We start from the raw sequence: 25222 nt of genomic DNA on the forward strand, positions 1-25222 counted from the left end.
TTGCTCTCCACCAAGCTGAATACTTTCTCTATCATCCCCTCTCAGTGGTGGTACACATATATTCTGTCTTAGATCTACTTATTCTCATTCCTCTGTCCTCCAGTACTTGTCTCCATCTTTCCAATTTCACTTCCAGATCTTCCCTGCTCTCTGCATACAGAACAATATCATCTGCATACAATATGTTCCATGGTACGGTCACCCTTACTTCCTCTATTATAACATCCATCACTATGTTAAAAGATAAATGGGCTCAGGGCCGACCCCTGGTGTAATCCTACTCTCACCTCAAAACCTTCTGTCTCTCGAACACTGCTCCTCACTTTGGTATATACGTTCCGGTGCATCTCTTGTATCAGTCGCACATACTTCTCTGGCACCATCTTCTCCCTCAGACTCCTCCATACCTCTTGTCTCGGGACTCGGTCATAAAAGTATCTTATAGCTCTCATGTACGCTTATATGTGAAAATTTATGTTAAAAGGCCTACTTGAACTTGATAACGACATTAAGTCCATTAGTACAGTTGTATAAATCTTGGTCTGGAAATCAGATTTTAATTTTGTTCCAGTCAGTTAGATATATTCTAGAAGGGAGAGGGAATTTAGTAGAATGTCAACCGGACCCCACACCCCTATGAAAAGAAAATGCGAATCAAGACTTACCACAACTGCAGGGTCAATCAGCAAATGACGTCTGCACAAGGACACTTAACTGGTTTTGCTTAAGGTTCGTAGCAGCGTCCCTTCGGCCCTTGGCTGCAACCCCTTTCGTTCATTTTACTCTACCTCCATTCATATTCTCTTTCTTTCATATTACTTTTCACCCGCTCCTAAAAATCGATTCATAGTGCAACTGCAAGGTATTCCTCTTGTTACACCTTTCAAACCTTCTTACTGTCAATGTGTCCCTTTCATCGCAGAATGACCTCGTAGGTCCCAGCGCTTGGCCTGAATTCTATACTCTATTATCATTCAACGCTGTCCATGCAAGGACATTTCATTGACTTCGCTTACCAGGAACGAGATCTCCGAATCCTATGGTGGTGGTGGAGATGAAGCAGAAGTAAATGGACTCCATGAACGTCCAGTCTTCACGCCACATGAAGAAGGCGCCGCCCAAGGCTATGAAGGCCAGAAGGCTTGCCACGGCTCCCAGGACCATCGCCACTGCCTGGCCCTTGCCACTTGCATAATAATAATAATATAATATAAATAAAATAATACAATAATGAATAATTAATAATAATAATAAATAATAATAAGAAAAGTGATGGACTCCTAAGGAGGCAGAATGCAACCCGGAACCCCACACTGTAAATACCACCCAGTCGAATTGGAGGACTGTGATAGAGCAAAAAAAAAAAAGCAAAAAAAAAAAAATAATAATAATAATAATACTCATGTGGCATCAGTCTTGAAATGGAGAAATAAATTTACTATTATGTATGGTTACAATTAAATCTGTTGAAATTCATTTTGAAATGTATTTGTACCCATACATAACTGTGGATTTGTTTCTCCGACAACAACAACAACAACAACAATGATAATAATGATGATAATAATAATACTAACACCAATAATAATAATAATAATAATAATAATTTGACATTATTCACAGATAACTTTGCGTTGCTAGCAATGATAGTGACCCCACTGGTTGATAATAGAAAACCTTCAACAATGAAACATCATTGAAGAGTCTATTCCAGAGATCATTATCATCATCTTCATCATTATTATCATAAGTATCACCTTCTTCTTAATTAGGATATAACAGGAAAAACAGAACTTCTCTATTGATCGGATCTGTTCTAAGACCTGGGTATTCATGTAGTGCAAAGGGAAACAGGTCGATTAAAACACGAACACTTTTAACGGCCCTGAGAAATGGAGAGCTTTTTTTACAAACCTGCCGAACCATTTCAGGAGAGGAGCTCGAATGCATTCAGGCAAAAGACGCCGGAGAGTTTTGAGGGGCAAAACAGAAGCCAGTATGTCGCCAATGACAGCGATGCCACTCAGAGTTAACGGTATTCCAATTAGGGCAAAGATCATGCAAAAGATTCTCCCTCCCGCCGTTGAAGGTGCGATGTTGCCATACCCTGAGGATGGAAAAACCGGGGTTTTAATTAGTTAGGAATATTGGAGATTTTTCCCCCTCGACTTAACCGGTCAACTGTAGCTGTTTAGTGCTCATCATCAGCTGAATAGAAAATGCCTATAAATATGGGACGGTTAATAAAAATATTCATAATTATTTTTGTCACTTGTGGCTGATCTCGACAGCTTTTATTGCCAGAATTGGTAACTTCAAGCGGAATTGGCAACTGGTATATACTGGTAATTGGTATATAATTATGTAGTGAGAGAGAGATCCCTTCGTCATCGATGAAGTGTTTCCTAAAACGGATACATTTTAGCTTCTATAATGCTTCATTCATCTGTACAATTTTGATTATACTTATCATTGTAACGTATTGTTCTATTTTCATTTCGAACATGGAGATCATGCTTTGTACCTACGCCATTGTCATCTATCGTTCCTTCCTTCAACTACTCACGGGTCCCTGCTATATTTCCAACTGACGTTGTCCTTGTTTGTGAATGGGAGACTTTTGTTGAGCTGCTTGAAATAATGAGCAGTCGTAAAGACTTCTTGTGCAGTGAGAAGTATATATTTTCTCTATCGTTGAAGTTGCGTGTTTATTTATTTATTTATTTTTTTAATCGTTTCGTGTTTTTCTCTTCGTTAATTCTGTGGGTGAGGATCTCTAATCTTTCAGCAGTTCAAATTCACTTTTTAAAAAGTTTAAGGATTTACTGCTTGACTTGTTGCAATATTGCATAATTTTCAAAAATTATATAAGCTTTGTAGTATATAAATGATTCTCTCGTGTTCGGTTTTTTTTTTTTTTTTTTTTTTTTTTTTTTTTTTATTATAGAAGCTTTGTTCACAAATGATTCTTTTGTATTCGGTATGTTTTTTTAAAGTAATGTGCTTCACATACTTGTTCCACGTATAATGGTGCTTAAGTTGACCTATATTTTTCAGCCGTCTGGACTACCGAGTTGAAAAAGCTTCATTACGGCCGTAACTGAGTGGACTCCGTGACGTCACAGGATCTAAGTTGGTAACTATTTTTTGCCTCTGAATAGGAAGGTAAGATATACATCCTCTTTGAGTATTTTCCAACCTAACACAGTGCAAGCTAAACCTCCCCCTTCAGGGGCAGAGCCCCTGAAGGGGGAGGTACTCCTCTTGGCGTACGGTAGACCTCTGTCTACAGTACGTCAGGCATAGGGGCTTGCACTATTTTTATTTTTTCTTTTACTAAAATGCTTTAGAAAGTGTACATGTTATTGTCATGATACAATAAAGTTTTATGCATACTTACCTGGCAGATATATACTTAGCTATAGACTCCGTCGTCCCCGATAGAAATTCGAATTTCGCGGCACACTCTACAGGTAGGTCAGGTGATCTACCGCCCGCCGCTGGTGGCGGGAATAGGAATCATTCCCGTTTTCTAAGGACAGATTTTCTCTTCCACCTGTCTCCTGAGGGGAGTCGGTGGGGGCCATACACCGTATATATCTTGCCAGGTAAAGTATGCATAAAACTTTATTGTATCATGACAATAACATTTTTATGCATTCAACTTACCTGTCAGATATATACTTAGCTGATTGGCACCTTTGGCGGAGGGTAAGAGACAGCTAATCTACTGAAATAGACAGGAAACAACATATGTTGTAGGTAATAAAATTAAAAACCTTGATTCCTACCTGTGTTAGCGAAAGACTTCATGGCTACTGCCTAGGAGCCCGTATCGCTTCAAGAGCCTCAGCGAGGTAGTGACCTCATGCTAAGAATTCTTGATGGTCTGTTACAGGGGTCTTACCCACTTACGCTTCAGACAACATAGGAATCTTTGTCAATGGGGTCCTATCCACTTACATGACAAAACACCTTGCCTATTGGCATGATCATAGAGCACGACACTAATCCCGATCACCTGATCCTCATTGGGGTTAGTAACTACGACGATTAAAAGGAGTCTATCCCCGAACATCCTTTCAAGCAACCCACAACTCAACAACAATATCAAAACTATTATTAAAATTATTAAAAAAAACAAATTTAAGGATCAGCGTCTGCTCCATTTCCCAGCATAGTATCCGCTGATACATAAGGTCCAAGAGCGAAACATTTATCGTATGTTATTCTAACATCCTTTAAATAGTGGGATGCAAATACTGAATTGCACCTCCAATAAGTTGCTGCTAAAATGTTTCTCATGGACATATTCTTCGTAAAAGAAAGGGAAGTTGCCACAGCCCGGACTTCGTGAGCTTTCACTCTCAGCAGCTTTAAAGAGTTCTCTTGGCAATTCCTATGAGCTTCGGTAATTACATTTCTGACAAAGAATGCCAGTGCGTTCTTTGACATCGGTCTCTTGGGGTTTCTTACCGAACACCAAAGACCTTGTCGACATCCCTGAAGCTGTGTCTTCTTTTCTAAATAAAATTTTAAGGTCCTGACTGGGCAAAGGGACCGATCCAACTCTCTTCCTACCAGAGAAGAGAGTCCCTTGACTTCGAAACTTCTAGGCCAAGGTTTAGAAGGGTTCTCATTCTTGTAGCTAGGAAAAGCTCCTGGAAAGAAATGACAGCCGAGTCTTTTCTAAATCCCACCGAGAGTCCAAAGCATGCAATTCACTGATCCTCTTAGCAGTTGCTAGAGCCAACAGGAATATGCATTTGCTAGTAAGATCTCTGAATGAGATTTTATCTATAGGTTTTCGAACCTGTCCGACATCAAGAACTTTAAGACAACGTCCAGGTTCCAACTCGGGAATCGACGATCTCAATTTCTTAGTCTCGAAAGACCTGATGAGATCATGAAGATCCTTATTATTCTCGAGATTCAGCCCTCTGTTTCTAAAAACAGCTGAGAGCATGCTCCTATATCCCTTGATAGTTGATACGGCCAATTTGGATTTTTCTCTCAAGAAGAGGAGAAAGTCCGCGATTTCGGTTACAGAGGTATTGGAAGAGGACAGCTTCTTCGACCTACACCATCTACGGAAAAAACTTCCCACTTCGATTGGTAGACCCGCAGGGTAGAGGCTCTGCGGGCTCTAGCAATTGAAGTTGCCACTTCTTTGAAAGCCTCTCGCTCTGACCAGTCTTTCGATAGTCGAAAGGCAGTCAGGGAGAGACTTTGGATGTTTTTGTGGAACCTCTCGAAGTGGGGTTGTCTGAGCAGATCTGTCCTGTCTGTGGTAGAGATCTGGGGAAGTCCACCGTCCATTCCAGTACCTCTGTGAACCAGATCGGGAAGGCCCAAAAGGGAGCAATTGAGTCATTCTCATTCCTTCCGATGCCACAAATTTCCTTACTACTTCCCCCAGCAATTGAATGGGGGAAAGGCGTATGCATCTATGCCTGACCAATCCATGAGGAAGGCACGATCGCTGTGGCTCTGGGATCTTCTTCGAGCGAGCAGAAGTTTGTATTTTTCCTGAGAGGACGTGGCAAACAGGTCGATCTGGGGTCTCCCCCAGAGTGACCATATTTGTCTGCAGACTCCTGAGTGGAGCATCACTCTGTCGGGAGAACCTGGTTCTTTCTGCTCAACCTGTCTGCCCTTAGGTTTTTTTACTCCTTGGACAAACCTTGTACGCAGAATAATGCCCCGTTACCTCCGTCCAGGTTAATAGAGCTCTCGCTATTTCGTTCAGAGAGAAAGAGTGAGTGCCCCCTTGATTCCGGATGTAAGCCAGAGCTGTGGTGTTGTCGGAATTGACTTGAACTACCACCCTCTGACTTCCGCTTCGAAGTATTCCAGGGCTAGATGAATTGCCAGGAGTTCCTTCGCATTGATGTGCAGAGTAGTTTGTTGTCTGGTCCAAATAACCTGCTACTTCTTTGGACCCAGTGTTGCTCCCCAACCTGTTTCCGAGGCATCGGAAAAACAACACTCGGTGAGGGTTCCGAATCAAGAGGGACAAACCCCTTCGTTCCTTGTTAATGGGGTTAACCACCACTTTTAGGTCGGATTTTTATCCCCTGTTGGATGGGAAAAACAAAAAGTCTGACAAGTCTCCTGTCTTTTGAACTCCACATCCTCTTTAGATAAAATTGCAGAGGTCTGAGATTTAATCTTCCCAGGGAAATGAACTGCTCTAACGAGGAAAGGGTGCCCAGCAGACTGAGCCATTCCCTCGCCGAGGTCCGTTCTTTCCCTAAGAAGTTCGAGATCTTTTCTAAGCCTCGAGTAATTCTGTCTTGAGATGGAAACGCCCGAAAACCCCGAGAATCCATCTGTATCCCCAGATAGACTATGTTCTGTCTGGGATCAATTGTGATTTCTCGACGTTCACGAGCAGTCCCCAGAGATTTTGTCAAGTTCAAAGTCTTCTCCAAGTCCTTCAACTGAATTTCCGATTTTGCTCTTATTAGCCAATCGTCCAGATAAAGGGATATATTTATCCCCTCTAGATGTAGCCATCTCGCAACATTCATCATTAGCCTCGTGAACACTTGAGGGGCCGTTGAAAGGCCGAAGCATAGGGCTCTGAATTGGTATACTTTCCCCTGCATCATGAATCGGAGATATTTCTTCGATGATGGATGCAGGCACATGAAAGTATGCATCTTGTAGATCTAAGGAGACCTCCAATCTCCTGGACGAAGAGCCAAAGCAAAAACCGATTTTGATGTTTCCATAGAGAACTTTGTGTTCTCCACAAATCGGTTCAATGCGCTCACATCCAGGACCCGGTTCTCCACCCTCCCGAGGATTTCGGAACCAGAAAAAGACGGTTGTAGAATCCTCGGGAATGCGGATCCCGAACCACTTCGATGGCCTCCTTTTGCAACATCTGTTTCTACCAGTTGCAATAATGCTTCTTTCTTGGCAGGGTCCCTGTATTGGGCTGACAGTTCCCTCGGGTTCGTAGTCAAGGGAGGTCTGTCTCGAAAGGGGATCATATATCCCTTTGTTACCACGGAAAGGGACCAAATTTCTGCCTGTCCCGAGCCCATCTTCGGAAATTTCCGAAGTCTGGCTCCTCACGGTGCTTGAAGGACTGTTGTCTCATTTCGCTCTCTGACAGGTCTGAAGGAAGACCTACCTCTCTTCTGCACTCCTCTCTTCTTAAAAGAGGGTCTGGCCAAGGTACTCCCTCGAAAGGGCTGTTGAGGAGCCCGAGTCTCTCTCTTAATAGGACCCGAAGTCCTCGATTTCTTTGCAGATTGGGCCAAGAGATCTTGTGTGGGCCTTTTCTGTCAAAGAATGAGAAATATCTTTTACTAGATTTGAAGGAAACAATTGGTCCGACAGAGGAGCATATAGAAGAGATGACCTCTGAGTAGGAGTAACTGCTTTCGTCAGAAAGAGCTAAATAAGACTCTCTTCTTCAGAATACCAGTTCCAAAACAGAGAGGCCACCTCTCCTGATTCCATCCTGAAACTCCTTGTCCATACAGGAAAGGACACTATGAAGGACTTCTGGACTAAGAGTTCCTTCTTCTTGTGTCTTTTGGCCAACACCCAAAGGGACCAGTCTAAGAAGTTAAAAACTTCCAAGACATTAAAACAATCCCTTGAGGAGATGGTCCATCTCAGAAGTCCCCCATGTGATCTTTGCTGATGACAAGGCTTGTCTCCTAGACGAATCCACCAGATTCGAAAAATCTGCTTCGGCAGTGGACGGGAGAGCTAGACCCCGTGGTTTGCCCGTCTCGTACCAAATTCCCTTCTTTCCTGATAGTCGGAAGGAGGGCAGGCAAAGACTGTCTTCCCCGCCTTCTCCTTGGATTCCAACCAATTTCCTGCGAATCGGAGAGCCTTGTTCATGGAAATGGTTGGCTTCATTTTAATAAAAGATGATTGTTTCGGACCTTCGTGCTTGTAAATAAGGACCTTGGAGAAGGAGGAGCAGTCGGGCTTAAAGAGTCCCCCAAACTCTTGAAGTAAGAGGGCTTGCCAGCATCTTGTAATCTGACAAACCCGGAGCCGAGGTGATCTTCAGAGTCCGAAATCTCTTCCAAATCCAATTCCGAAGAGGATTGTTTATTTCCAGCAGGAGGACTGGCCTCTTGCAACATCCACCCACTCTCGCAAGAACGACGACCGCCTGTGCGATAACTTGCATCCCTACGAGAGATAGGTTGATCCTGCAAAACGACCTTATCCTTCTCCTGGCAAGAGCGATGGCCGCTTGTGCGACACCTTTCTCTCCTGTCAGACGAAGGATGTCCTCTCCTATCGCTTTCTCCGGAACCACCTATGTCCTGACAAGGAATACGGCCGCTTGTGCGACAACTAGAGTCCTTGTCAGGTAAAGGTTTATCCTTCCGAAAGCCAAACAAATCTTCCTGGCTTAATTGTCTTTTGAAGAAGTCCGTCTCTTATTTGTCAACTTGTGGCTCATTGCGCCGGGTTGGCGCTCGTGATTCCTTGCGCCAAGCTGGCGCTTCTGGCGCATTTCGGCAGAGTGGCGCTTCTGGCGCTTCTGGCGCATTTCGGCAGGGTGGCGCTTCTGGCGCATCTGGCGCATCTGGCGCCTCTGGCGCATCTGGCGCCTCTGGCGCTTCTGGCGCATTTCGCCAGGCTGGCGCTTCTGGCGCATATGGCGCATCTGGCGCTTCTGGCTCTTCTGACTCGTATGGAGTCTCAAACGCATCTGGCGCATTGCGCCAGGTTGGCGTTTTTGGCGCATTCTTATTACTCCTCTGAGTATAAGCCGAAACTTCCGTTTCTTCTTTCCTTCCCTTCGTCTTCTTTATAGGAAGGAAAGAGTCCTTTCTCCTGGGAGTTTCCTTAGTAAAAAGTTGCTCCTGCACATTTAGGATAATTTTCGCAGCCGCATTCTCTTTTTCCTTCCCTGATTCAGGTGAGGGATGTCTAGAAGCGGAAGGAAACTCCGATTTCCGTTTAGGAACCAATCTCCTTTTCTTCTTCTCACAAGGTGATAGATCGGAGAAAAGTTCAGGGCTTGAATCCAAAGTTGGAGCCTTCCAACTTCTCTTTAAGGGGCGTGACAGTTCATCAGAACTCCATCCCCTACATTCGGTGAAGAATCTGACGAAGAAAAACACTTCTTTAGGATGCTTTTTCGATAGCGATCCTTGGCAGTTCGGGTCGTCACAGAATCTGCCGAGGGGACGCCTGATCGGTGGGGATTCTCCGTAACCTCCGTACGGCTTTCGACATTCCTTCTCCTCTGGGCCTGTGAGCTTGGAAGAGGTCTAGGCCTGGGAGCGAGACAGAGCCGATCAGACGCACCCTCCACTGCACTAGGGACACTTAATTCACTATCACTGTGCTTACCTTTCAACGTCAGCATTTGACGTTCCATCCTTTGTAGCGCAGCTTTAAGATCTGCAATTTCCGTTGCCGGATTTGCAGTCTTAGTACTAGAAGAAGATAGAGGTTTAGGGTTAGGTGTTAATTTAATAGGCTCGTTAGAGCGAGAACCTAGCGTTACACTTCTGGAGGAAGCCTTCCTAGCCCTATCCATATCTAATTTCCTTAAAATATGAATTTAAATTCTTCCATTCTTCCTCATTCATATTTACACATTCATCACAGGTGTTAGAAATTGAACATTCATTCCTTCTACACCCCTTACAAACTGTGTGAGGGTCTACCGAAGCTTTCGGTAGCCTCACCATGCATCCCTCATTTACACACTGTCTTCTAACCGTAAAGTTAGAATCCGACATCATGAGAAATATCCAAAACCAAGTCCAAAAAACAGTCCACGAAAGAGTATGCCAAACCAAAGATCCAATAGTCACCAAAATAACCGGCTTAGAAGATCAATAGCGATGAAAAAACACGAAAATCAAATCAGGAGTAACAACAACAATGTTTGCTGTCACGGCCGATAGAGAAAATCTGTCTTAGAAAACGGGAATGATTCCTATTCCCGCCACCAGCGGCGGGGCGGTAGATCACCTGACCTACCTGTAGAGTGTGCCGCGAAATTCGAATTTCTATCGGGGACGACGGAGTCTATAGCTAAGTATATATCTGACAGGTAAGTTGAATGCATAAAACTTTGTTTTACATAGTTAGGTGTAGATTATGGCCCCAAGCCTTGTCAACATCTCAAAATAAGTTTTTAATTTTTTTTTATTTTACTAAATTGAAATTTTACTATCTATATTCATTGAAAGTAATTTCCCTAGTTACGAGATAGTTTAACTTTTCTGTGATGAACCAGCTGCTTAACGGTTATAATTCAGTTTAAGTTGGATTGCATTTCTTTTAGGTATCGAAGTAATGTATAAATAAGGTATTGCATTTTGATGTAGTTATAAGTAATTCATTTTAAATTCTTTGGAGTGGATTTTGCTTAAGATTAAAGCAGTCATGCGGATAGAAATTTAGTTTTAAAATTTAATTGACTAATATTTCGGTGTTTTGACTAATATTTCGTAGTTTTTGGCAGGTTATATTGGTGCGAGTGGCCATAGCAACGGTGGTTTCCAGAACTAAGTTACGAATCTTCCATTACTGAACTTGGTCACGAATCTGCCAGCACTAGAACTTGGTCACGAATCTGCCCGGTCAGCTGAACTGATGTTCGTCTGTAAATGGGACTCTGGCAGTTCAGCGATAGCAAAAGATGATTAAAAGATTCTTTACTTCACTGCAATATTAAAAAGTTTACCATGATTGGCTGCTTGCATTATTTCCAAAGTTAGTAAAGGCTTCTAAATGCTGTTTCGTAAGTTGTCATGAAACTAATAGTGTGGAATTATAATGAAAATTTGTATGCCACTTTACTTGTACTTTTACCAACGCTAAAACTGAATGAACTAATGCGGTGATAAGTTCGGTGAAAATGTCATTATCTGACAATACTTAAAGTTTACTTTTAAGAGGAATGGGTATTATTTACACGATGCAAAAGAAAAGAAAAAAATTTCCCCTTATGGGTGTCGTCCTTATCTTTAAACTCGAAATGGCCAGTTTGCTTTAAAAAAAAGCGTTTGCGGGAACAAATTCAAAACGTCTGAACTCTCCGAGAGAGCGGAAAAAAAGTTACAAGTTTAGCAAAGTCATGATTACTCGCTAGTTTGCTTGATTACTGATAGGTTTAAATGTGCTTGTTACTCCCATTGAATCATCAATTCTACGATCGCCCACAGAAAATTGACCATGAATCTTAACAGTAAATGTACAATAGATTTCAAGTGTGTAAATGGTTTTGGTATACAGCATGTTAGGGAGACTTAAGAATAAAGCATACACACACCAGTATCGCGTTGTGGTATTAAAGTTAAACAATATAAGTGATTTATTTAGTACACCATTGTATAGCAGATGTATTTTTCACCTAATGCCTCCTTTTTAGTTCGAAATAGACGCAAACTGGCCAAAAGGTCAATGATTTTGAAGTTGTCAACGTTTTAGGGATTTGAACTGCTGATATATGATTTGACAGGCTTGATGCATTATTAATTCCAGATTGATAGTGGAAGATAGGCTTCTTATGAGCTTTAGAAAACTCCGTAATTTAGAATTCTTAGTTGAGAAATTTATTTATATAAGAAATATTTTTTTTAATGGGTTCACTTTAGTTCTGTAATGTTAAATGAATACTTGCATTAAAATGACAATAGAGACCCCTCGGCTTGAAATGATAAACGCTAAGGCAGGCTAATAGCCCGTTAGAGAATAATTTGATAACCAGGCAATACTAAAATAACTTATGGCCTCATAAGAATTGTGAATTTGTAAGATTTTTATGTAGAATAACAAAACCTTTCCTAATTTAAAATAGGAAGCATCTATCTGTTGTCAAATGCACTAAAATACTAATAGTAACTAAGGAAGCACTTTATTTACATTGGAAAATTCCACAATGCTATAAAGTAAATAGGGTGCTAATATTTTTTGGCAAAACATCTTAATGGGCTTAATGTAACTTACAACCTCGATGTAACTTCGTGAATACCTCGTTGTATCTTAACGAAATACCTTCAGTTACTTGTTACTTTATAAATTTGACTAGATATCTCTTATGTTGGTTATTTAGTAACTTCAATAAAATTGTGATTTAATGAAAATAACTCCGCAGTATGATTTCTCAAAATGTCTGTAGTGTCCTAAATGCAGCTTGCAACTCATAAGGTACTTCATTGCAACTTACTAAGTTTTGAAGGCATTTTGATAAATCCTCACTTTCTGAGTATTAACAGCAACTAACTCGATAAATCTTAGCAACTTACTAAGCACCCTTTTGCAGCTTGATAAATTCCCCACTGTCACTTACCCAATACGTCACTGGAACTTGAGCTGACTAAATATAACATTAAAAAATACATGTCATAAAAGAAACATTCCACAGTTATACAACAGTACAAATATACATACTATATAGAAATAAAACTTTCTAGTACCTTTCTTACTTTAGCTTACTAAACATGCAATATACTACTCGTGACCTCTGGATCTTGCTCAGTACCACGCTAAAACTTGTAGCTCGCTGCATGTTACTCGTCTTTCTATCCTGCTAAATACCCCATTGCAACTTCTTGTATCCTCCTTACTGTTTCTTAATAAAAGCACTGCTGTTTCTTATCAAATACATCTCAGTCTGTTACTCAGTTGTACCTCTCTCTATCTTACTCAATACCCCACTGCAACTTCTGGTACCTTACATTCTGTATCTTACTGATACCTCGCTGTATCTTATTAAATACCTATCAGTATGTTACTCAGTACCTCTCTGTATCTTGCTTAATAACCCTCTGAAACTTCTAGTACCTTACTGTATCTTACTAATACCTCATTGTATCTTACTAAATACCTCTCGGTATGTTACTCAGTGCTTCACTGTATCTTGCTCGATAACCCACTGCAACGTCTGGTACCTCACGTAATGTGTCTTTCTAGATATCTTACTGCATGTTACTCAGTACGTCACTGTTACCTTTCTCAGTGCCCACTGCAAATTACCAATATCGTACTCTATCATAATTAAAATTCAGCTCCTCACTGAATATCTTGCTCAATACCCCACTGCAACTTCTGGTACCTTCCTTGCTGATCTTACTTTATACATACCTCACAGTATCTTAGTAAATACCTCACTGTATGATACTCAGCACCTCACTGTATCTTGTTCAGTAAACCACCGCTACCTGGTACATACCTTACTTACCTTATCATCATACTATAATGGGCGTAATGTCTCTGTCTGTATGTCTGTCTGTCTGTCTGTCACGGCCATACGGTTGGTCAGATGGGCATGAAACTTGGCAGGGTTATGGTGGGGACCCCTAAGATGGTTTGTAATGGGGTTTCATCCAACCTACCCTCCTCCTTTGTAGGGGGTAGGGGTGAGAAGGGATTCCCTGAAACAGAGCTGTTTCTGGCCGTGAAACGAGGCCGGTTATTCCCGTAGACTTAGTAACTTTACAATTTTTCATACATAATTTCTGTACAACTTCCCCGAAGAAAGTCGCGAATATTTCAGCTCGGACACAATAGAAGATGAAAATTATCATCAATATCCACAAGATTTTTTGAATAACTTAAATCCATCGGACTGCCAGTGCAAAAAAGAACAAAATAACGTTGAGAAGTAACTGCCCCGGTAATGGTGTGCTCGGAATTTCGGATACTGCCAATGGACATAATAAGAAGGAAACTGACAAGTTCCTACTTTCTACTCTTTTTTGGAAGACACAGGATCATAAGAGCATTTATCAGTAGCCATAACGCACTGACATACAAGTTGCGTCTTTGCAGTAACATAATGAAAAGAAAGATACTTTATTATTCGTATCACCGTACCAAGTAATTGACCAAGAAACGAACCAATCAAGATCCCTGTTCCGTTAAATGAAAGTCAACGACAAGAGAGAGAGAGGGAGAGAGAGAGAGAGAGAGAGAGAGAGAGAGCCATTTAACGACATAAATGCACGACAATTTTATAATTTTATCTTGCTATCGAAAAATGAGAGAGAGAAGAGAGAGAGATATAAATTGTGATTTGAGAGCTAAGTAATCCGATAATCCCATCACCGTCTTCGTTACTTGACTTACATTGAGAGAGAGAGAGAGAGAGAGAGAGAGAGAGAGAGAGAGAGAGAATCATTAAATGAGGGTAAACAATAATGAATACGAACTTCTTTACATTCATTGATCATCCCTTCACTTACTTTAGAGAGAGAGAGAGAGAGAATATCATTAAAGAGGGGACAACAACAATAAGAATTTCTCTGCGTTCAGTGATCGTCCCTTGAATACATTACGAGAGAGAGAGAGAGAGACTATTTGTGTATCGCCTTATTTTAATATTGCTGAACAAATAGTACATATAAATTTTTCACTTCTGCACCAGTATTTTATCACCCATCGTAGATGGGTAAGTTTGCTAGTCTTAATAAATACCTCACTGTATGTTACTCAGAGCCTTCCTGTATCTTGCAATTGCAACCTTTGATACCCTACTTACTGTGTCTTGCTTTATAATTACCTCACTATATGTTACCCAGAGCGCCTCTGTATCTTGAAATTGCAACTTTTTATACCCTACTTATTGTACCTTGCTTTGTAATTACCTCACTATACGTTACTCAGAGCCTCTCTGTATCTTGAAATTGCAACTTTTGGTACCCTACTTACTGTATCTTGCTTTATAATTACCTCACTGTATGTTACTTCGAGCCTCTGTATCTTGCAATTGCAACTTTTGATAACCCTACTTACTGTATCTTGCTTAATAATTACCTCACTATATGTTACTCAGAGCCTCTCTGTATCTTGAAATTGCAACTTTTGATACCTTACTTACTGTATCTTACTTTATAATTACCTCACTATGTTACTTCAGGCCTCTGTTTCTTGCTTTATAAGTACCCCACTTACTGGCTCTTACTTTATAAGTACCCCACTGCATGTTATTAATACCTCGCCCTAACTCACCAACAGTCGTGAGCACCGTGGCACTGAAGAAGAAACTCTGCGTGTACTGCCACCTTCCAACGATTGGTTTGTCATCTAGAGACACTCCTTCCTCTAGACTCTTCTTGACGGCATGTTCGTACTTCTTCAGGTGCTGGAGTATCCAGTCACTCCGGGTGTCCTGTTCAGGCGTTGTGGAGTTGCTTATACTTCCTGTGAGTGTGAAATAGAATTGACAGCTCATAGGTTCTGTGAGTGGTTAACAATTGGTTGAATAGATGAATAGGTAAAAATGGGCGAGAGTAATTGATGTTACTGTATCTTGTGGATGAGTTATATGTGAAGATGAGTAAGAGTAATAGATGTTCCTGTATCTTGTGGAAGATTTATACTTAGGATGAGTAAAAGTTATTGATGTTCCTGTATCTTATGGAAGTCTTATACGTAAAGGTGGGCAAGAGTAATTGAAGTTGCTGTATCTTGTGGAAGATTTATAGGTAGAGATGAGTAATGTTACTGTAGCTTGTGGAAGATTACATGTAAAAATGAGTAAGAGTAAGTGATGTTACTGCATCTTGTGCCAGATTTATGTGTAAAGATAAGTAAGAGTGATTTTTCTGTATCTAGTGGTAGATTTATACGTAAAGATGAGTAAGCGCGAAAATAATCTTACTGAATATGAACCATAGGGCACCTGTTACACATTTCGAACCTTTTACTTTTTTCCCCCTTTCAGCACTGAATGACCGCATAGGCCCCATTGCTTGGCCTTTGGCCTAAGTCTTATATTTAATTCCATTTCATTAACCAGTTTACTTGAATAATCTTCTCGTAGTGAACTAAGATCTATCAGAAATAATTATAACTTACCAACAGTTTCTTCCTTGAAGATGTCTGGTTGAAACGAGTAATCCCTCGTCGCTTTCGATGTTTCCAACAAATCGAGCATTTGTTTAACAAACTTGTGTCGTGACTGGTCGAGTTCCTCTTTCGCAGATATCAGATTATCTCTCTCCACGTCAAATTCAAGCGCCTGGAATATCTAAAGGGATATTTCTCAGCACATTACTCGGATATTATCTCTTAATGTTTGGTGTATTTATCATTTCCGTCACTCTTTGTATTTATTTTTTCTGTAATGGTTTTAAGAATGCACGCCTGTTATTTCAGTCTCTCTCTCTCTCTCTCTCTCTCTCTCTCTCTCTCTCTCTCTCTCTCTCTCTCTGCGGTATGATGACAGCAAATGTATGATTGATTATCCTCTCTTATCCAATGGCCGGTACATAAATTCATCTATGGTATCACTATTATTACCGAAGAACAGAAATAGACAAAGGATGTTCTGTTTCTGAGAATCGTTTAGTCCCTTTTGAGACCGAGTCGAACATGAAATAAACTGAATATATATGATATATATATATAGATATATATATATATATATATATATATATATGTATGTATATATATATATATATATATATATATATATATATATATATATATGTATGTATATATATATATATATATATATATATATATATATATATATATATATATATATATATACTACATATATATATGTGTGTGTGTGTGTATGTATATATGTATGTATGTATGTATGTATATACTATATGTATATATACATACATACATACATACATATATATACATATAGCCAAAATCAGCAGGGGGCCACTCGGCACAGTCACACTAAGGATATGAAGGCAGGCAGGAACACACAGGAATTTGACATTTTGACATTTAATCCGACGTTTTGCAATACATTATTGCATCCTCAGGGAATTCTACAATAGATGTAAATAAAATAATTTTTTAAAACTTTAAAAAATCATAAAATTAAAAATAGTTATCTAAAAGTCAATTTAATTTAAAAGACCATATTTAAAACACAATAAGTTAAGTTAAAACACAAGTTACACAAAAAAACATGGAATTGAGCATTAATCTTACAAGGATTTATTAAAAAAATATTAATAATAATAATAAAAATAAAACTAATAAATAACTAAAGGAGTGGAGCTAACCTGCCAGAGCAAAGTCAAGAGTAAAACTGAAGGCAGAAACGAAAAGTAAACAATAGAGGCTTTAAGAACAACAACAAAGTCAAGATAAAAAAAGTTGAACAGCCGAGCACTGGGTATTTAAAACAACTTGTTCCTGTTTTAAACAACTTGTTCCTGTTTTAAATACCCAGTCCTCGGCTGTTCAACTTTTTTTTATCTTGACTTTGTTGTTGTTCTTAAAGCCTCTTATTGTTTACTTTCGTTTCTGCCTTCAGTTTTACTCTTGACTTTGCTCTGGCAGGTTAGCTCCACTCCTTTAGTTATTTATTATTTTTATTATTATTATTATATATTTTTTAATAAATCCTTGTAGATTAATGCTCAATTCCATGTTTTTTTTTTATGTAACTTGTGTTTTAGCTTAACTTATTGTGTTTTAAATATGGTCTTTTCAAATTAACTTTTAGATAACTATTTTTAATTTATGATTTTTTAAAAGTTTTTAAAATTATTTTTATTTACATCTATTGTAGAATTCCCTGAGGATGCAATAATGTATTGCGAAACGTCGGATTAAATGTCAAAATGTCAAATTCCTGTGTGTTCCTACCTGCCTTCATATACTTATATATATATATATATATATATCATTCGAGCTACAAATGTCCTTTAATATCTAATTCGCTCTACCTCGGAATTGATATATTTTCATATATGTACCGAGGGGGAATTTTTTAGTCGATAATAATTTCGTACCCCCATGGGTATCGAACCACCGTCCAGTTGGACGGGAACGAAATCAGGATCGGACAGTGACGCTGCCGAAACGGCTATCAAGAGAGGCAAAGGTTATATCGATTCTGACCATTTCAAATCAACGCCGATCTCGTTGATTTGTAATTAGATCGATATGGAACCCCCTCCACTATGCTAGCCGATTCGAGCGTTTGACCCACGCAGCCTTGTTATGAATATTTATCACATCACCGTGATTCATATAAATCATTCGAGCTACAAATGTCCTTTAATATCTAATTCGCTCTACCTCGGAATTGATATATTTTCATATATGTACCGAGGGGGAATTTTTTAGTCGATAATAATTTCGTACCCCCATGGGATCGAACCACCGTCCAGTTGGACGGGGAACGAAATCAGGATCGGACAGTGACGCTGCCGAAACGGCTATCAAGAGAGGCTAAAGGTACGAAATTATTATCGACTAAAAAATTCCCCCTCGGTACATATATGAAAATATATCAATTCCGAGGTAGAGCGAATTAGATATTAAAGGGAGGCACTTTGTAGCTCGAATGATTTATATGAATCACGGTGATGTGATAAATATTCATAACAAGGCTGCGTGGGTCAAACGCTCGAATCGGCTAGCATAGTGGAGGGGGTTCCATATCGATTCTAATTACAAATACAACGAGATCGGCGTTGATTTGAAATGGTCAGAATCGATATAACAAACCTTTGCCTCTCTTGATAGCCGTTCGACAGCGTCACTGTCCGATCCTGATTTCGTTCCCCGTCCAACTGGACGGTGGTTCGATCCCATGGGGGTACGAAATTATTATCGACTAAAAAATTCCCCCTCGGTACATATATGAAAATATATCAATTCCGAGGTAGAGCGAATTAGATATTAAAGGACATTTGTAGCTCGAATGATTTATATGAATCACGGTGATGTGATAAATATTCATAACAAGGCTGCGTGGGTCAAACGCTCGAATCGGCTAGCATAGTGGAGGGGGTTCCATATCGATTTCTAATTAACAAAATACAACGAGATCGGCGTTGATTTGAAATGGTCAGAATCGATATAAACTTTGCCTCTCTTGATAGCCGTTTCGGCAGCGTCACTGTCCGATCCTGATTTCGTTCCCCGTCCAACTGGACGGTGGTTCGATCCCATGGTGGGGGTACGAAATTATTATCGACTAAAAAAATCCCCCTCGGTACATATATGAAAAATATATCAATTCCGAGGTAGAGCGAATTAGATATTAAAGGACATTTGTAGCTCGAATGATTTATATGAATCACGGTGATGTGATAAATATTCATAACAAGGCTGCGTGGGTCAAACGCTCGAATCGGCTAGCATAGTGGAGGGGGTTCCATATCGATTCTAATTACAAATACAACGAGATCGGCGTTGATTTGAAATGGTCAGAATCGATATAAACCTTTGCCTCTCTTGATAGCCGTTTCGGCAGCGTCACTGTCCGATCCTGATTTCGTTCCCCGTCCAACTGGACGGTGGTTCGATCCCATGGGGGTACGAAATTATTATCGACTAAAAAATTCCCCCTCGGTACATATATGAAAATATATCAATTCCGAGGTAGAGCGAATTAGATATTAAAGGACATTTGTAGCTCGAATGATTATATGAATCACGGTGATGATAAATAAAATTCATAACAGGCTGCGTGGGTCAAACGCTCGAATCGGCTAGCATAGTGGAGGGGTTCCATATCGATTCTTTAATTACAAATACAACGAGATCGGCGTTGATTTGAAATGGTCAGAATCGATATTAAACCTTTGCCTCTCTTGATAGCCGTTTCGACAGCGTCACTGTCCGATCCTGATTTCGTTCCCCGTCCAACTGGACGGTGGTTCGATCCCATGGGGGTACGAAATTATTATCGACTAAAAAATTCCCCCTCGGTACATATATGAAAATATATCAATTCCGAGGTAGAGCGAATTAGATATTAAAGGACATTTGTAGCTCGAATGATTTATATGATCACGGTGATGTGATAAATATTCATAAGGCTGCGTGCTGGTCAAACGCTCGAATCGGCTAGCATAGTGGAGGGGGTTCCATATCGATTCTAATTACAAATACAACGAGATCGGCGTTGATTTGAAATGGTCAGAATCGATATAAACCTTTGCCTCTCTTGATAGCCGTTCGGCAGCGTCAGCCGTCTGTCCGATCCTTATTCCGTTCCCCGTCCACTGGACGGTGGGTTCGATCCCATGGGGTACGAAATTATTATCGACTAAAAAATTCCCCCTCGGTACATATATGATATATCATTCCGAGGTAGACGAATTAGATATTAAGGACATTTGTAGCTCGAATGATTTATAATGAATCACGGTGATGTGATAAATATTCATATATATATATATATATATATGTGTGTATTCAAGCAAGTTGATAATCCATAGACGACAAATGAATAAGATCGTGGAAGGAGAGACGAACGGTCGATTGAATGGGGTTGCCATAAGGTGCTCTAAGAGACAAAATATGTGTTTAACAATAACTGTTTACCAATAAATTGATTCGTCATAAATTACTGGTTAAATTCATTATCGCCGAGCTTTCTGTTGCTTTTATATTAAACTTTTGATGTTGAATGAAGAAGGTGATGTTGTTTTTAAACGAGGTATATATACATGCTCGTGGCAACAACAATCTATTGCAACTGGGTCTGGAGTTTCGTGTTTTCTTTCCAACAGCTTTTCCTGTGCGTGTGTGTGTGTGTGTGTGTGTTTGTGTGTTTGTGTGTGTGAGTGCTTGTTTGTCAATCACAAGAGAAACATTACCGGCTTACCTTTGCTCCCAAGCAAGTGTAAAGCATTACAGCCGTCAAGAGGGCGATATTGCCCAAATATTTCTTGCTGTCATTCCTCACCCAGTCTGCAACTTGCTTGCATGAACAGCCAACTGAAAACGTGACAAGAAAATTCGCATTTATGATGGATTTCAGGAATCATGACAGATTATCATGAACACAGCTAAAGTGATGATTAACTATCATAAGATATATAATTTTGATTTTTATAATATTTCTATAGATAAATATAGTTATTTATGAAGGGGGTGACATTTTTGATATTTTAAAAAGATAATGTTTCAAGTCCTTTCTCACTTTAAAGAAATAATTTTAAAAATCATTTGTTAATACAAGAATACTTTGTTAAAATTGTATGTCTGCTGTGTTGCTTCTGTAAAGTGGCACTGGAAATTTAAGTGTTCTTGATTTAATTAAGTCTACTGTTTCCTTTTTTTTCTTTTTACTTAAAGCAATTTTGGTGATAGTTGACTAAAAAAGGGTAAACCTCATCTTAGCCATCTGGCTACCTTTTCAAATTCAGATATCATATTTTCTTAGCAAGTAATTTATTTGGCCTGTATCTTAGAAAATCCTATTGTAGTATTATGTTACAAGTGGATGTTGCAGGTGATAAATTTTCCTAGAAATGTTGGGTTTTCACTGATAAATGATAAACATTTTTTGAGAATTTCTTTTGAGTTCGTAAGTACTATGAGACTTGTACTTGTGCCTCGCAGGTAATTATTATAACAAAATGATGATCTCTGAGCCTTGCCTTAGTATGACCACTCTGAGAGGGCACCGACCATATTAATTGGCCTTCAACCATAAAAAGAAGTAACTCGTAAAGTTCCATCTTATTTTGAAGGCATTTTGGTAATTAAAGACAAAATTCTCTTGATATAATTGAAGTTTATAACTACAAATAGTCATGATCTTTAACCAATTAAATTTTGAGATATTTGGGTACGAATTTTCTTGCTTAATATTGATTCATGATCAGAACAAAATTTATTTCAAACTCGACAAAGCAGCCATGGGTCCTTCATGGGTTATAGAATTAGAATTTTAATTTTCAATCATTGTGTTTTGAGAGGTTTCCTGAATAATAATAATAATAATAATAATAATAATGATAATAATAATAATAATAATAATAATAATAATAATAATAATGCATTTTTATCATTACAGGATGAAAGAATGAATACATCTCACCGTCCTGTTTATTAATAACTTCAATACTCCAGTGGCTGATAACAAGGTCTTCCCATAAGGTAAGCCTTTGCTGTCTTATTTCAATTTTAGTTTTTTTCATGGTCTCTTTCAGTCTCCAGATGGTTAGATAAATGATATTGGACACCATTTGTTGATACTTGGTCGTTGAAAAGTAATACATTTTCAGCAAATAATATCCCTTAGTGCCATATTATTGTTTAGATTTATTACAACCATAATTTAATTACACATGATTATCATGTTTGGTGCATCTAATCTTTCAAATGAAAATTTGTGAATTTCCTTGCTAACATGATTGTTAATTTTTTTGGGGCACTTAACTGCAACCTCTTTTATTCCTTTTATTGTACCGCCGTTTATATTTTCCTTCCATCTGACTTTCCACTCTCCTAACAATCTTTTCATAATGCAACTACGAGGTTTTCCTCCTGTTACAACAGTCAAAACTTCTTACCGTCGCTTTCCCTTTCAGCGTTGAATGACCTCATAGGTCCTAGGGCGTGGCCTATCCTACAATACACTTCTTACCTTCATCTTCTTTTTCCCCAGGTTTTAATTCTGGTTCCATTTGGAAGGGGAGCACGTAGTCTTAAAGACACTGTCGAGTATTTTAGTTCACATTTGGTCTTTGTGCACAAAAATTACGAAAAGTTGACGAGTTTCATTATCAACTAATCATAACACTCAAGAAATTGATTTTGAAATTTTGGGTAACAGCGCAAGTTCAACAATGAATTTCTTTCCACTGATATGAGAAAATACTAGATAGCCGTAGATTTAAACTCTGTGACTCCCCGTGACAAAACGTTGATACGACTAGTGTTTCCAAATCATCCAATCGAAATAATCAAGAAAGTCCTTTTGAAATTTTGCGTCATACCGTAAATGAAATATTGACCGTCTTTCCACCGATGTGAATAAAGTAATAGATCACCGCAAAGTCATTCAAGTATTTTCACAATCGACGATTTCTGTGACACCCCATGACACGTTGTTGATTCGATTAACTTTCCCCAGTGCAACGCAAATTTACCTTGATAAATCAATCAATGTAACCAGGAGATCTAAGGGGAAAATATGACGGAAATGCTCTGAAACGCTTAGCAACAAAAAAGGGCGGCAAACACTGGAGTTGTCGAGCCCCGCCGATCTCCACTTCACCACTCGCGGAGGGCTACTGATCAGATGCCAAAGTAATACGTATCTACCTCGCTCCCGCTCAGCATTCCAGACATTTTCAGATTTTGCTCTTTCACACAAAAGTTTCTAGACCTATATGTACAGTGGTGAATGCTTTACGTTTTGTTAAACGATGAGTTTATCCGAGTTTCAAAGAAAACGTCCTAGAAATATGTCTTTATCCTGTTACCTTCTGTTACTTCTTTCAAATGAACGCAATATTCTTCGAAAGCTAAAGTTTCAAGTCACTGGGCAACTGTGGGCTTGTTCAGTACGAATATGACTAATGTTCTGAATGATAATAATAATAATAATAATAATAATAAAATAATAATAATAATAATAATAATAATAATAATAATAATAGCATGAGTCACCAAGTTGGTGAAAAAAATCACAATTTTGTAAATGTGAATATATAATAAAAATTTATATAAAACGAGAGCTTTCGAGAACGAGAAAGAGATACGATCAGGTTCTCGAAAGCTCATGAATGTAATAATATATTTCTAATATATATGTAAAGCTACATCACTGGATTTCTTCAACAACAATAATATAATAATAATAATAATAATAATAATAATATAATAATAATAATAATAATATTTGCACGTATCACCTTATCCGTTCTGATACCATAGTCCCAGAGGATCTTTGCTTGATCGTTTTCTATCACTCCCTCTGGTGGTGCTCGTACCACTTATTACTGCAAGGTAGCTGATGTTTCTTGCACAGCTCCAGATTCAGTGGCAAAAGCCCTCCACTGGAGCCTGTGCAAGAAACTCAGCTACCTTGCAGTAAATAAGTGGTACGACACCAACCAGAGGGAGTGATAGAAAACGATCAGGCAAAGATCCTCTGGGACTATGGTATCAGAACGGATAAGGTGATACGTGCAAATAGACCAGACGTGACGTTGATTGACAAAGTCAAGAAGAAAGTATCACTCATTGATGTCGCAATACCATGGGACACCAGAGTTGAAGAGAAAAAGAGGGAAAAATGGATAAGTATCAAGATCTGAAAATAGAAATAAGAAGAATATGGGATATGCCAGTGGAAATCGTACCCATAATCATAGGAGCACTAGGCACGATCCCAAGATCCCTGAAAAGGAATCTAGAAAAACTAGAGGCTGAAGTAGCTCCAGGACTCATGCAGAAGAGTGTGATCCTAGAAACGGCGCACATAGTAAGAAAAGTGATGGACTCCTATGGAGGCAGGATGCATCCTGAAACCCCACACTATAAATATCACCCGGTCGAATTGGAGGACTGTGATAGAGAAAAAAAAAAAATAATAATAGTGAATGAGAGTTAATGTGGAAAAATTGGTGACATCACACTGTCTTTTATTATGGGATTCCATATGGTGTTTCTCGCGCTCTTTGCCGGATAAAAAGCGCCTTCTATCTGAGTGACAGGTTGGCATAGCTTTTTCTTTCAGACAAACAAACAAACAGTGCAAGTTTAACACCAGCCCCCCTCCCCTCCCAAAAATAATATCCATTACTTCTTTAAATTAATTTGATAATAAATTTACGACAGTAATTGTTCAGATTTATTCCTGACGACCAAAAGTACAACAGACAGTAAATAAATTTTTCATCACATAGAAATATATAATGCAGAAATCGTTTAGCTGAAGTATGATAGAATAGAAACAGTCTCCCATTCAGAAAAGTCTTAAACGAGCAGCCTATGTATGGCAGAATAAAAACAGCCGCCTATACAGAATAAAATGTAAAAATGCTTTGTGAAAGGCAAGATACATAGTTTAAATACGATAAAATAAAGACAGCCGTCCATATAGAAAATAAAATGTAAAAATGTTTTGCTTAGGCGAGACAGAAAGTTCTAAAGATACATAGCTCAAGTAGGATAGAATAAAGACAGCAGGTCATACTGAGACAAAACGGTAAAAACAGTGACTAAAAGTCAGGTGGAAAGCGAAATTAAATGAACGTCGATGAAGTGGGAAAGAACGGGGAAGACCCATGATGTAGTAAGATAAATTATGTAGTAAAATACTTACCTAGAAAAATGAAGAAATTTGTTTATAAACACTCACCGGTTAAAATGGAAGCTTTATATAGATTCATCATTAATGTAAAATAGGGACGATTAACATAAATGAATAATAAGAGAAGAGGAGAAATTTATTCCACATAGTTATAAGTGTTAACTGGAGAATCGCGAGTTACAGAAAGTGAACTCTCCTGGTGTAAACAGTAAACTCGTTAATATC

The 25222-nt window shown here is 38.9% G+C and overlaps 1 protein-coding gene and 1 long non-coding RNA gene across 2 annotated transcripts in view; one reads left to right on the plus strand and one right to left on the minus strand.

Annotated features, from left to right (window-relative positions):
- LOC135225632 (potassium channel subfamily K member 15-like) overlaps positions 1–22960 on the minus strand; it is a 35292-nt gene extending 12332 nt beyond the window's left edge. Inside the window, exons 1-6 of the mRNA XM_064264956.1 lie at positions 22322–22960; positions 20552–20664; positions 15811–15982; positions 14962–15153; positions 1915–2107; positions 1017–1186 (exon numbers count right to left, since the gene is read on the minus strand). Of these exons, the coding sequence (XP_064121026.1) occupies positions 1017–1186; positions 1915–2107; positions 14962–15153; positions 15811–15982; positions 20552–20664; positions 22322–22361 (880 nt within the window). The 5' untranslated portion in view covers positions 22362–22960. The remainder of the gene's footprint in view (positions 1–1016; positions 1187–1914; positions 2108–14961; positions 15154–15810; positions 15983–20551; positions 20665–22321) is intronic.
- Positions 2612–10803, plus strand: LOC135225634 (uncharacterized). The gene is made up of 3 exons (XR_010317054.1): positions 2612–2766; positions 3058–3165; positions 10472–10803. It is a non-coding gene; the product is annotated as an uncharacterized LOC135225634 (long non-coding RNA).
- Positions 22961–25222: the final 2262 nt, after the last annotated feature.

The sequence above is a fragment of the Macrobrachium nipponense genome, chromosome 13 (genome assembly GCF_015104395.2).
Source record: "Macrobrachium nipponense isolate FS-2020 chromosome 13, ASM1510439v2, whole genome shotgun sequence".
Taxonomy (NCBI): Eukaryota; Metazoa; Arthropoda; class Malacostraca; order Decapoda; family Palaemonidae; genus Macrobrachium; species Macrobrachium nipponense.